The 12,426-nt window shown below is 48.3% G+C and overlaps 1 protein-coding gene across 2 annotated transcripts in view; it reads right to left on the bottom strand.

Moving 5' to 3' along the window:
* LOC113908686 (myocardial zonula adherens protein) overlaps positions 1–12,426 on the bottom strand; it is an 85,815-nt gene that overhangs the window by 41,229 nt on the left and 32,160 nt on the right. For both annotated transcript variants that reach the window (XM_027568988.2, XM_027568989.2), the window contains exons 6-9: positions 9,683–9,835; positions 6,432–6,557; positions 5,253–5,381; positions 976–1,055 (exon numbers count right to left, since the gene is read on the bottom strand). In XM_027568988.2, coding sequence (XP_027424789.2) covers positions 976–1,055; positions 5,253–5,381; positions 6,432–6,557; positions 9,683–9,835 — 488 coding nt within the window. The remainder of the gene's footprint in view (positions 1–975; positions 1,056–5,252; positions 5,382–6,431; positions 6,558–9,682; positions 9,836–12,426) is intronic.

Here is a 12,426-nt window from a genome sequence, read left to right as displayed (position 1 = left end):
AACAGATGGGGCCGCTTCCTAAGACGCTTCATAGTTCTGTCTTAAAACAGCACAAACTATCCTCTGACTTTGCTTGGTTCAGTGAAACCAAAGGAACCAGCAGACACTCTTCAGTGCTTTGGGGCCACTGGAACGGAGCCGTGGACAGAGGGCCTGGTGGTCGGCTTACCCCTCCCCTCTCTGCCAGGCTACGTTAAAGTCTACAGAAGACCGCCAAGTCTGAAGTTGCAGAGAGGAAGGAAAACAGACATTTTTCAGCACAAACCACGTGGCAGGCAGCATGCCCCCCAGCTCCCTCACAGTTAGTGACCCAATGAGACGGGCACTGCCCTCCTCACCGTAACCCCCTCCCCCTTTAAGAAGAATTCTCCATTTGCAGATAAGCAAGGAATCTCAGCAAGGTTAAGCAATTGGCTCAAATTGCTCAAATCATCCCAAACTTGTTTTCCTTCACCAGAGGGCCGTGCACGGCCTCTCTGCCTTCCGATTTCTAGTGGAGACCACGTACTACTCCATTATTTTCGATGCAGGGCTTTATATGCCGACAGCCAGGGCACAAGGCCAGGTTTCAGCAAACAATGTATGGAAACAAAAAAAGACATTTTAAAATCAGTTCCCATTGCAGAAGTATTAGTCACAGCTAATGAGTCTTCTCATCAACAAGGTGCATCCTGTGGAGTTGAAGGTTATGGAGAACATTTATAGACTGAACTTTTGCACCCGAGACAGCCTGTGCTGTGTCTCTCTGCAGTTAACAACCAGCCATGGGCTGCGAGACGTGGCTGTGAGCTCCTAAAGAAACTGGCCCCATAGCGGAAGCTCTCAACCCGTAGTGGAAGCTCTGCAGACTTTTACACGTAGGAGTCTGCAATAGTGATGACCAAATGAAGGAAACTGCAAGGCCCTGGCGAGCCCACAAAAACACAGCATGTCCGCCGTCCACGTCCATTACAAGCTGAAGGGCATTCGTCTTACCTTTCCTTGTCAGAATCCATTATCTCCCCTGACATTTCTGTTTCATGGTCCAGGAGCTGGAGTTGCAGCTGATGACGTTCCTAAAACAGACACCGATATTTGAAGCAGTGGGTCCCACGCTGGACAGAGAATGTATATCTAGCAATTCCAGCACTAGTGGGGTCAAGTCTATAGAACTCCCAGTGGGGTCTACGCATCCACCCACCAGAGTCCAAAGCAAGCTCAAAAATGCCACATCTCCTGGTGTACGTTTATGGATGTATTGATGAATTAGAGACAAATACCCCAGATAAAGCCATTCAAGGTTTCTTTTTAATGGGGCGCCTGGGTGGCTCAGTCCGTTAAGTGTCCAACTCTTGGTTTTGGCTCAGGTCATGATCTCAGGGTCATGAGATCGAACCCCATGTCAGGGCTCTGCGCTCAGCACAGAGTCTGCTTGAGGATTCACTCTCTGCCTCGGCCCCTCCCCCTGCTTGTGCGCACTCTAATAAATAAGTCTTTAATAAATAAATAAACAAGTATTCCATCCTCTTAGGTTCAGATATCTTGTGAGAATTTATAGTTCTAAAAAATGAAAATCCATACTCTTAAGTCAGTGGCCTGTGATATTGCAAAATTCTTGATTATTTTCTGCATCTCCGGAATTTGGGTAATATCCTATGTACTAACCTGGTGGTGTTTACACAGATAGGTTCACTTGTAAAAATGTATTGTGACAGGATAATAATGGGTGCCCCCCGCCTACAATGATGTCCACATCCTAATGCCTGAGACCTGTGAATATGCTGCCTTACCCAGAAAAAGGAACTTTGCAGAGGGGATTAAGTTAAGGGTCTTAAAAGGGGGGGGGGGGCGGAATGACCCTGGATTATCCAGCTGGGCCCTTACTGGCAGGAGGAAGAAGGGCTGGAGCCGGAGAGAGACAGAGCCTGGAAAGGGCCACACTGCTGGCTTTGAAGCTGCCGGCTGGAATCCTGAGTCAAGGAATGCAGGCAGCCTCTAGAAGTTAGAAACGCTGAGCAAATGGACTCTCCTCTAGAGCTTCCAAAAGGCACCCAGCACTGCCAGCACCTTGATTTTAGCACTTCTGATCTCCAGGACTATAAGATAATAAATTGGGGTTGTTTTAAGCCACTAACAGTGGTGATTTATTATAGCAGCCATAGGAAACTAGCACATATATCAAACTGCACATAAAGATATGTACCCTTTGCTTTATATATGCAAACTTAAAAGTCTATCCAAAAAAGGTAATGTAAGAATATGGACTATTATTTCTTCAAAGTGGAAAATGTTAATAAAAGCGGAGCACCCAGGGGCGCCTGGCTGGCTCAGTCGGTTAAGCGTCTGCCTTTGGCTCAGGTCATTATCCCAGGGTCCTGGGATCGAGTCCCACATCATTGGGCTCCCTGCTCAGCAGGGAGCCTGCTTCTCCCTCTCCCTGCTGCTCCTCCTGCTTGTTCTCTCTCTGCTGGTCAAATAAATAGATAAAATCTTAAAAAAAAAAAAAAATGTAGCACCCATCATAACCAAAACTGCTCTAGAAATACGTTACAGATGTTGGTGTCGTAGATTTCCTTCAAATGAAATTTATCAAAGCCTGTTCACTATATTGGCAGGAGATTATTTTACATTAGGCCCTAAGTACTCCTGTGCGTCATCATCATTCTCAGAAATTCTCCCAACAAACTCTTACTGCCAAATTATTAAAAGCAAATCTTTGAAACTTTAACTCCCATAACTCCTGAAGTTACAAGCCGTGGTATCCCTAGGAACAGACTGAAGAGATGGGGCAACAATCCGCCCTCGCAGGAAGAGTATACATTATCATTGATGGATTTAGCATCGTCAAGGAAGACCAACTTTTAGGGAGGATCTGTTTTTGCTCTTAAATCTCTCCAGCAAAGACACAGCATGGTTCGCTGCTGGCTGGAAGTCTACAACAGCCCTGAAATAATAGTGATGGACCTTTCAGAAACGAGCACCCCCATGGCAGACGCCCAAAAAAAGCCGTTATAGAGCAGGGTAAGGCCTCACTTCTGACACACTTTAAAAGTTCGATTTTTTTTTCTAAATTGAAGTACAACAAATCCTAAAAGCACACTACATGATGATTTCTTACATTTGTATATGCCCGTGAAACCACCACCCAAGCAGACTATCACCTCTCCTGCAGCAGGGTCCCTGAGAGGTCACACTCCTTAAAAGGTTTCTACTAATCAGGAAAAAAAAAAAAAAGGTGTTTTGAAAATCCAAAAATAGGCACAAGCAGGCTAGGACGCTGCCAGCGTTCATGCCTGGGGAAACGCTGCTCACGGGGTGTGGGAGAGGCATCTGACCTCTTCTGCTCTGAAACGGGGATCTCTGAGGGAGAAGCAGCAGTCAACTGGACTACCTAATCCTAGCGAAATAAAGCAAGCCTATCTCTCGCCTAAATGGGAAAGGGGATTTAGAGAAAGGACAATCCATTTTCATTCACTACAGAAAAAGCCAATGGGACTTGGGGAACACCGTGTGTCCCATAAATGCTGGCAGGGAAGGCTGACCCTCCTCCCTCCCCGGCCTCCCGCCCATCTCCTCTCACACAGGCTCCATGGGGAAATCAGTGGGGGAAAAATACTATTTTCAGAATCCCAAGGGTACAAAGAAGATAAGCTAGAAAAAAAAAAGTCCAGCTAAAAAAAAGCTGACTCTGGGGGCAGAGACATAGACAAGTCTGTAACAAAGTAAAAATCGGAGCCCCACATTTTTGAGCCATGACTATATGCCAGGCACTGGGCTAGGCACTGTGTGTGGACTTTTTTCGTTTACTGCTCACAGCGCCTTAAGCAGAAGAATGATGAGTATCAGCATGTTACAGAAGAGGAAACTCAGTTTGGAAGAGTCAAGTAACTGCCCACAACTAGAAAGAGGGCAAGATTCAAACCCTAGGTCTATCTGATTCTAAAACCCATATTTTTAGCCACCTCATGGGCAGGAAGTTGGCTTCCTACCCAAACCAGGCTGCCCGCTCACTTTGTGCCTGAATATGGCAGGAGAATCTGTCACCCATAGGGAGCATTCACATGACCAGTATCTTCTACTGTTGCCAGGGAGAGGGAATATGGGAGAAAGCTCACCTAAGTTCTAGAAAATGCCATCACTGTCCAATCTTTACTACCACTGCCAACCAATCCTGATGTTAGTCTTAAGCATGCTGCTTTACCCTCTTCTCTTCAATAAAAAATAGGATTCTGTTTTCCCAAGGAGGAGAGGTGACACTGATGGACTCTTCACTTTGTTCAAGTCCCTCCCAAAGACATTGCCTAAAGTGGGAGCCCCCACAAGCCCCGAAGCTCCAGAGTACGAAGTTTCATGCCATCCCCACCCTGGTTACACCTTGCCTCATCAGGGGACCGTAGGGGGGGTCTTCGCTGCAGATACCAGAGGTGAGGAGACAGACCTCTCTCAGAATCACTGGAAGCCCCCGTGTTGACCTTGCGTACACTGTCATTCTCCCTGGCTCATCACCAACAAGGGGGTTGCTCAGCATGCGTTACCGGGGGCTCTGATGTCACAGTCTTGGCAGGCGGCCACTGCCCTGCAGACCCACATGCTGCTGAGAGCCATTCTCCAGAAACCAGCCACAGCCTTGTCCCCAAACTACCCTCCCCCAGAAGTCAGCTGTCACCTGCTAAAGGTCACCCTGCCTTTTTCTTCTTTCCTGCTTCTTCTCTTTCCTCTTTCCCACCCCTTCATCCCGTTTTCCATGTTTTGCCTAACGTCCGGCTTCCTCCCTTGCTCTCAACTGGCTTCATTACCTCAGCTGAGCTCCTGCCTTCCCCCACCCACCCCATCCCCACCCACGCCCACAGAAACAGGGTGTCCTCCACTTGGCTGGCAGATGTGGGGTGTCCAAGAAAAGCCAACCTTCCAGATGCATGCCCACTCAGGGTATGGATGGAACACTCAAAGAAGGCTTGGTTACTCGATGAGTAAATGGAAGTTCGTGCTTGGGACCCCAGCGAAGCAGGGTGCGAAAATACTAGTTTTTGTAAATAATTATATACAGAATGTTTTTTAAAGTATCAAAATAGTTACCATAGGAAAGATGAGAACTTTGTCGGACCTCCTCACCCTTTATTTTATAGCTTTGTCTTTCCTGTTTCAATCACAAATTGGAGGGACGGGCAGGATGGGTGCTGAAGGCACCTCACACCTTCAGACAGGCCTGCCGGGACCACAGAGGGGCGGGAGTCTGGGCAAGTGGGCGCTGGGCCCAGAGCAGTGTCTGTTACCTTTTCCATGCGCTCAATCAGCCTGTCCAGCTCTCCGATCCTCTGGTCCTTCTCCTCGAGGCTGATCTCTGCCGCTTCCATCTTTTTATTGGCTTCTTCAATAGCTTTCAGAAAATTCTTGGTTTCTTCCTGCAAAAGAAGTACATTGTTCTCAGCACAGCCTTGGAGTCCCGAGGCTGCTAACTATGGTCCAAACAGCGCCAGCCTTGCTAAATCATGATGTCTCTCTAAAAGCACACCCTTGGGGCCTAGGAGTGTAATGAACTCAGATCAGGGACTCCCATGATGCTGATTCTCACCTGGAAATAAACATCGTGTGGCTTTTTAATGGGCCCAGTTCTTTTTTCCCCCCGACTCCTTATGTCTTAAAAAAAACAAGCCTGCAAATGTTATTTCTCCCTTGACTGGATGCTCAAAGTGTCAGGCTGGCTTTTCTCGGACACCCCAGTGTCAGTGTGTCAGTGTATTTGCCAACAATATAAAGGGAAGTAGGGCCATATCTGGAATTGAATGCAGAATGCCTAGACCCTTCTGCCATATTGCAAAGCCCCAAAACTCGGTCAACCATTCAGCGCATTTATGGAGCTTTAAGAACACAAGATAAGGCAGGCGCGGACTCCCGGCCTTCAAGGAACCCACACTCGCTCCTAGAGAAGCCAGGATGTGAGGTGTACAGTCCAACTCTAGTAACAGGGACCACAGAACGCCACAGTGAAGAGCGCAGAGTGTGGGATTCCCAACACAGAGGACACTTCTCACGGACGGCAGAGACTTCATGCATGGGGAGGGTGGCATTTTCAAGGCTTTGCAGGAGCTCAGGGAGGAGCAAGGGCAGGGAACAAGGGCATTTCGGGGAAAGGGGAGCAAATGGAGGGAGAAAGGGCACAGCTGCACGCGAGCCCAGGACCAGCCGGGAGACTGGCAAATGGGGAGCCCAGCCAGAGAAGGGGTGTGGTCAGAGGCAGAGACTGGGGGCTCCTCTGAGCAAGGAGGGGGATGCATAGAGGGAGGGAGGGAGGGAGGAGTGGGGGAGTGAGTGAGCCAATGAATAAACACCTTGACCCTCACCCACGTTAGAGCCCGTGGACACCTCCCAGCAGAAACCCTGCTACCTCAGCCTCCCAGCAATAACGGAGCGAGTATTGTCTGTCACGTCATCGGCGGCTGTGACATACACACCAGGAGAGCCTCCATCTCAGCGCTGTGGTTCTGCCGCTCTTCCTGCAGCTTCTCTTCGTACTGGTTGTACAGCCTCTTGGTCATCTCTCTCATCACCTCGGCGTTGGCTTCCTGGGAGGATTCCACCTACAAAGATGCTCGTGTCAGAGCTCCGGCTTTTGCCGGCTCCAGGGAACCAGCACCTCTCACCGCGTGCGCAGGAGACAGAGCGGCAGGAACTCTTGGGAGGGGAACAGCAAGAAGGTGGGGCTTAGCCGATGGGTAGAAAGAGACAAAGCGGTACTTTACACAAAGACCCTCCACGTGAGTGAATTTTTCAAAAGACAAAAATGTACCTAAGCATCAGCCCTGTCCCCCCAGTTTTGCCACTTTTAAGCTGAATTCTCTCAGGGCACCGGCTGGCTCAGTCGGTTAAGGGTCTGACTCAGTTTCGGCTCAGGTCATGGTCTCAAGGTTGTGAGATCCAGCCCCAAGTCTGGCTCTGCGCTGGGTGTGGAGCCTGCTGCAGATTCTCTCTCTCCCTCTCCTTCTGTCCCTCCCCCATCTCTAAAAAGATTTTGAATTCTCTCTAAAATGCGACCATGCTTCACTGTCTTCTTTATCCCCATTTTTAAGGACTTTTCCTGCCTAATGTCTTTTGATCTTGAAATTCTATTATCTTTTATGTTACCAATTTTAGCAAACTTTTTTTTTCTGGATGAGATTTCCACACCCGAATTAACCTCAAAAGAGATGCTTTTTTAATTCTGGAGTATTCTGTTGTAGGCTGACAAAAAGATCACTACATCATTAGAGTTGGGTCAGAGTAGGATAAGCAATAAAATTCAAAAATTCGAAGGTTACCTATTGAAGGAAGGAATAAGAGACAAAAGGGGGTATTACAGATATTCTATTTCTGAATATATTGTTTTGTAGATTTGACTCTGAATTAAGTAAATCGTTTATGCGTTATAAAAAAAAATAAATTTCAAGAAATTACCTACCAAGACCATTCAATGGGAAAAGAATGGTATTTTTGACAAACAGTGCTGGGACAAATGGACAGCCACATGCAAAAGAACACTGTTAGACGCCTAATGCACCACAGCCAAAAATTAAGCCAAAATGGATCAAAGGCTTAAATGTAAAAGCCAAAACTATAAAACTCCTCTAAGAAAACATAAGGTAAATCTTTATGACCTTTGGTGAGGCAGTGGTTTCTTAGGATACCAAAAGCACACATGACAAAAGATAAACAGAAAGACTTCATCGGTATTTAGTATTAAAACTTCTGTGCTTCAAGGGAGTCCATCAAGAAAGTGAAAAGACAACCCAGAAAGTAGGAGAAAAGATCTGCAAATCACGTATCTGGTAACTTGTATCCAGAATATATAAGCAGTTTTTCCAATTCAATAATAAAATATCCAATTTTAAAATGGGTGAAGGCTCTGATAAATTTCTTCTTTGAAGAGATATACAAATGACCTAGAAGCGCATGAAATATGCTCAACATTGTCTGTTATCAGAGAACACAAAGCCACAACGAGATACACTTCACCCTCCTGGGATGGCCATCAGCAATGAGGCAGTAACAAGCGTCGGTGAGGATGTCGAGAAATCAGAAACCTCACCCTGCTGGTGAGAATGTAAAATGGTGCGGGCATATTTCTAGATTACCTTTCATACAGTTTGGCTCTTCCCCCCCCGCCCCGGCCCACCACATGCATACATTATTTTAAAATTTTGTTATGTCAGAGAAGTGGGGAGGCCTTTGAAGGCAAGTTGCCCACGTGGAGTTGAAGCAGTCCCATTAATTACACTGGCCAAACAGTACCTAGGGGAGACTTAAGTTCAGCTCATGTAAGAAATCTGGAGCCAGCCTTTCCATACATTTGTGCCTTCCTAAATATTGCATCTAGAAACATTCTCACCTGGTCTGGGGAACACTCAGCCAGGGACTCCTGGTTCCTGTGCGGGCCCAGCTCAGGAGGGAAGAGAAAGTCAGTGGTACTTTCTGGCTTGTCCAGCAACACACCCCTTTTTTCAAAGCTAACTCTTCTTCAGACACACAGTATATGAAATAATAAAGAGAAGAGCTGCCCTGTTTGAAGTGAGGCAAAGAAGAGCTGATCTACTCTTGAGCAATCTGGTCAGGGTGCTTGTGTTTGGCCAGGCAGACTGTGCGGGCCCAAGCCCATGGGGTTACAATCACAGTGACAACACAGTGAAATGTGGCAACCCCTCCCTCCGTGTGAGGCAGCCCCACACGAAGGGGGACCACATGTTCCTGTGTGTGTCCCTAACTCAATTAAAAAAAATTATTTATTTGAGAGAGAGAGAGAGGGCGTGCAAGCAGGGGGAAGGGCAGAGGGAGAGGGAGAGAGAATCCTCAGCAGACTCCCCGATGAGCACGGAGCCCAACGCAGGGCTCCATCCCACGACCCTGAGATAATGGCCTGAGCCGAAACCAAGAGTCAGGCGCCCAACTGACTGAGCCACCCAGGCGCCCCCCCCCCCCCCAACTCAATTCTTAATAGCACCACTTTCACTCCCAAATGTATTCTGGTTTGAGCAATAGATTATATGGATACACTACCTAGGAGGTACTCTCCCCTAGGATTGCCTACTGCTGTGTTGAACACAATTGTAAAGCCACAGACTTAAGTACGAACAAATTCATTCAGGAAGTAATTTACTGAGTGCCTTCTATGAGCCACCCAGGGGTCTGCTCCTACCAGGGGGTAGGAGATCAATCCAGGCTTCATATCCGGAAGGGGCTCTAACACCTCCAAGGCAGGAGAAGCCCCACTGAGGAAGAGGCGCAGCCTGGTGGACAAGAGGGACACTGCCCGGAGCCCTCAGTCACCCACGGATCTTCTTCCTGCGTGCTCTCAGGCTCTTTCTTCTCACGCCAGAGAGAAAGACCTTGAGACGTCAGAGAAAATCTAAATAGTGAAGCTTCTGAAGTCCCAGGCCTGTGGGCACCCCCAGGGCCCTCTCAGTATGTGACAGCGGCGCCCTGACGATGGTCTCAGCAGCCCTTGAGGCCACCGGGGCCGGGGCAGGAGTGCCCACTGGGGGTGTTCATGGGGCACCCCAATCTAGACTGACAGCAGCGAACACAGAAACCCCCTCGGTGCCCTCAAGCCCGGCCCTGTGGAGTTGGCCACAAAAATGTGGGAAAGGAGATGGAATTACCGAAGATGGGAAGAGAGAGGAGAAACAGGAAAGAAGAGAAGGGTCAGGGGGACATCAGTGCTCCCCCACTTTACCTTCATCTTCAGCAGCTGGTTTTCAACTTGCGCTACCTCCAGCTGCCTCTGCTTTTCCCGCAGCTGGCCCATGGATGCTTCGTAGGTCTGCTGCAGATCTCTCATTTGATCCTTAATGCTGCTATTTTCCAAAGTAACATCCACCAGGGTTTTCTAGGGACATGGAAAAGAAATCAAAACCAGATCCGGCAATGTGAGTAAACATGGCCAGAGTCATGCACCGGGATGTCCCTTTGCCCTTAACCATTGAAAGAGAGGTCAGGCCCCGGCAGTTGCAAGCCAGGACGCTGGTGTCTGAGGGGCTGAGGGTCCCCCCAGCCGTGGGCAAGAGGTCAGCGAGCCTCTGCCCACCCAGCGAGCCTCTGCCCGCTGCTTAGGATGGACGGAAACAGCCTAAAATGGAGTCTTTCCAAGGAAAAGTGTTCATAATGCATCATTTCACATAGAAAAAAATTGAGTTTTGAAAATAGTAAGGCTAGAACAAATCCCATTTTGAGAAGGAAAATGTATAAGCATTTATTCAAATGTGTTTATGCAGAGAAACTTTAAAGACTAGGATGAATTTCACCAAAATCCAAATAATAGGTTATTGCTATGTGGGAGGATTATGGAGGATATCTGTTTCCTTCCCTGTGTCTTCTGTATCTTTCAAATTCCCACAACAAAATCGAAAAACAAAACGTGTTGTGGAGAATGGAGGTCTTGCCCTTCTTCCTTAAAGGGGCCGTCACTGCTGTGTTTGTGGACTGCCTGTCAGCACGGGACAGCACGGCTGAGGTGCTGGTAATGCCTGCAAGGGCGTCACCTTCCCCTCTTAGAGAACGGTGGTGATGAAGGGGCACCAGGGAGCAGAGTTTGGTGACTCTGGACAGGTGCCTGACAAGCGTCAAAAGCCTGTTGATTACTGCTCCAGGCCACACACTGGAGCAAGAACGATTACATTAATACTGGTGTTAGTTAATGCTTTGGGTTCTACTTGGTCAACTCCTCATACAGAGAATGGCCTCCATAACCCGAATTCTTACCACTGGGGACTGGGTTATGGGCACCATCTACCACCTCCCCAAGTTGTGTTCACTTTCAAGTTAGACATGGAAACTCTGGTGTTGGACCCATTTTTTAACACCTTTCTTCTTTGTAGATGATCAGTCCCTGAAGCTTCCTCAAGTCCTTAGCCTCCCCTTTGGATAAAAAGCCTCTCATTCCTAAACCTCCTTGAATCAGGAGAAAAGACTTTTGATGGAGGTACACTGACATTAAAGAATATACAGAAGCCATTTGGAAGCACAGAATCAGAAAATATTTGAGCTGCAAGGGGCTTTCGAAACCACCTGGCCCTACCACCCTCTCTCCAAGGCCCGCTGGCTTTACAGATACAACTCTTGTGCTCATGAGCCTACATCTGGACCCAGAGACCAGAGTTCTAATCCTGGCTCTGCTACTTAGCTAGACACCTTGTTCCAGTCATTTCTCTCTGCTGGCCTCAGCCTGTTGATCCATAAAACAAGGGGACTGGAGATCAGCAGTTCCTTCCCATTCTGACTTTCTGTGAAATCAAACCAAGGGTCTGGTCTCACGGTCAATAATAATGAAAATGGGACCGTCTGGGCAATGGGAGAGGTCAGGGCCTTGCAGAATTAAGAAACCAACTATCTTCAGACTCACTTGAATTTCCTGGCTGTGATATGGTGCCTTTCTTTTCTTTTTCTCCCTCTTCTTCTTTTTAACAATAATTTTTAATCTTTTCATGATAAAGCTCCTCAGTCTGCCCCGGGCCAAGAGGCTGGACCATAACTAGCAACCAGTCAGGGTACCTGGGTCACCCCTGACCCTGTTCTAACAGCTGACCTCACGGCCTGGGGCGCCAGTGGGATGGCAGATCGGAAGTAACGGTGGGGAAGAAAAACCAGAAAGTCAGTACCTGTACCAACCAGGTCTGAGCTCAGGGGAGGTGCAGCATCTCCCAGTTAGCCAGGAGTGAGAAGATGCCCCAGAGAGAAGGAAAGGGAGCCTGGCCAACCCCTCTGGATGGCAGCAGGAAGGGAAAGCCAAGGCTACTGACTAAACCAGACCCAGAGCAGGGCCAGGCTGGAGGCCAGGGGAAACTGGGCGTGCACTAAGAAGGAGCAGGAAAAGGGAGAGGCTCCGAGACCGCACCAGAAATGGCCTCCCAGCCACCGGGGCCCACTGCTGCGCCCACTCTGTGTGGTTGGCACTGCTGCTCTAACAGCTGTTACTGGACAACATTAGGTTCATGGGGAAGGGGATGATCCCAACATGAAAATCTGTTTATCTGACGAGTCATTTGCGTAGAACTGGGAAGGACAGTAATAGCCGTGGGACCTTTAAGAGGAGGGTAAAAAGATAAGAGCCAAATGAACTTGGAGGAGAGGCAGAAACGATTGTTTGCATATCTGGAAACTAAAGCCAAGGAAGCTGTTTCTGGTGAATGTTAACACTCTGTCCTGAACACTTCCAGGTTAATTTGCATAGGAGACGCAGGACTCAGCCAGAAGGGTGACAGCAGGTGGCACTGGCCTGGTGAGCTCCCAGCAAATCAGATTACTCACGAGAGCAATCGGAAGCAGAAGTGGATTGACAACACACATCTGGAGGACCCCGAGTCTCTCTGCTTCCCTGTCGGCATGCATAGGATTTCTTTTCTTGCGAAATAATTTCTAAGTTAGGGAAACGTGCTTCACAGCCTCTGGGAGCTCCTTGCCACGCAGGACTACAGACCGCCT

Source organism: Zalophus californianus, chromosome 6, assembly GCF_009762305.2.
Source record: "Zalophus californianus isolate mZalCal1 chromosome 6, mZalCal1.pri.v2, whole genome shotgun sequence".
Taxonomy (NCBI): Eukaryota; Metazoa; Chordata; class Mammalia; order Carnivora; family Otariidae; genus Zalophus; species Zalophus californianus.
Note: the sequence above shows the minus strand (reverse complement) of the source record. Positions and strands in the feature narration are given on the sequence as shown.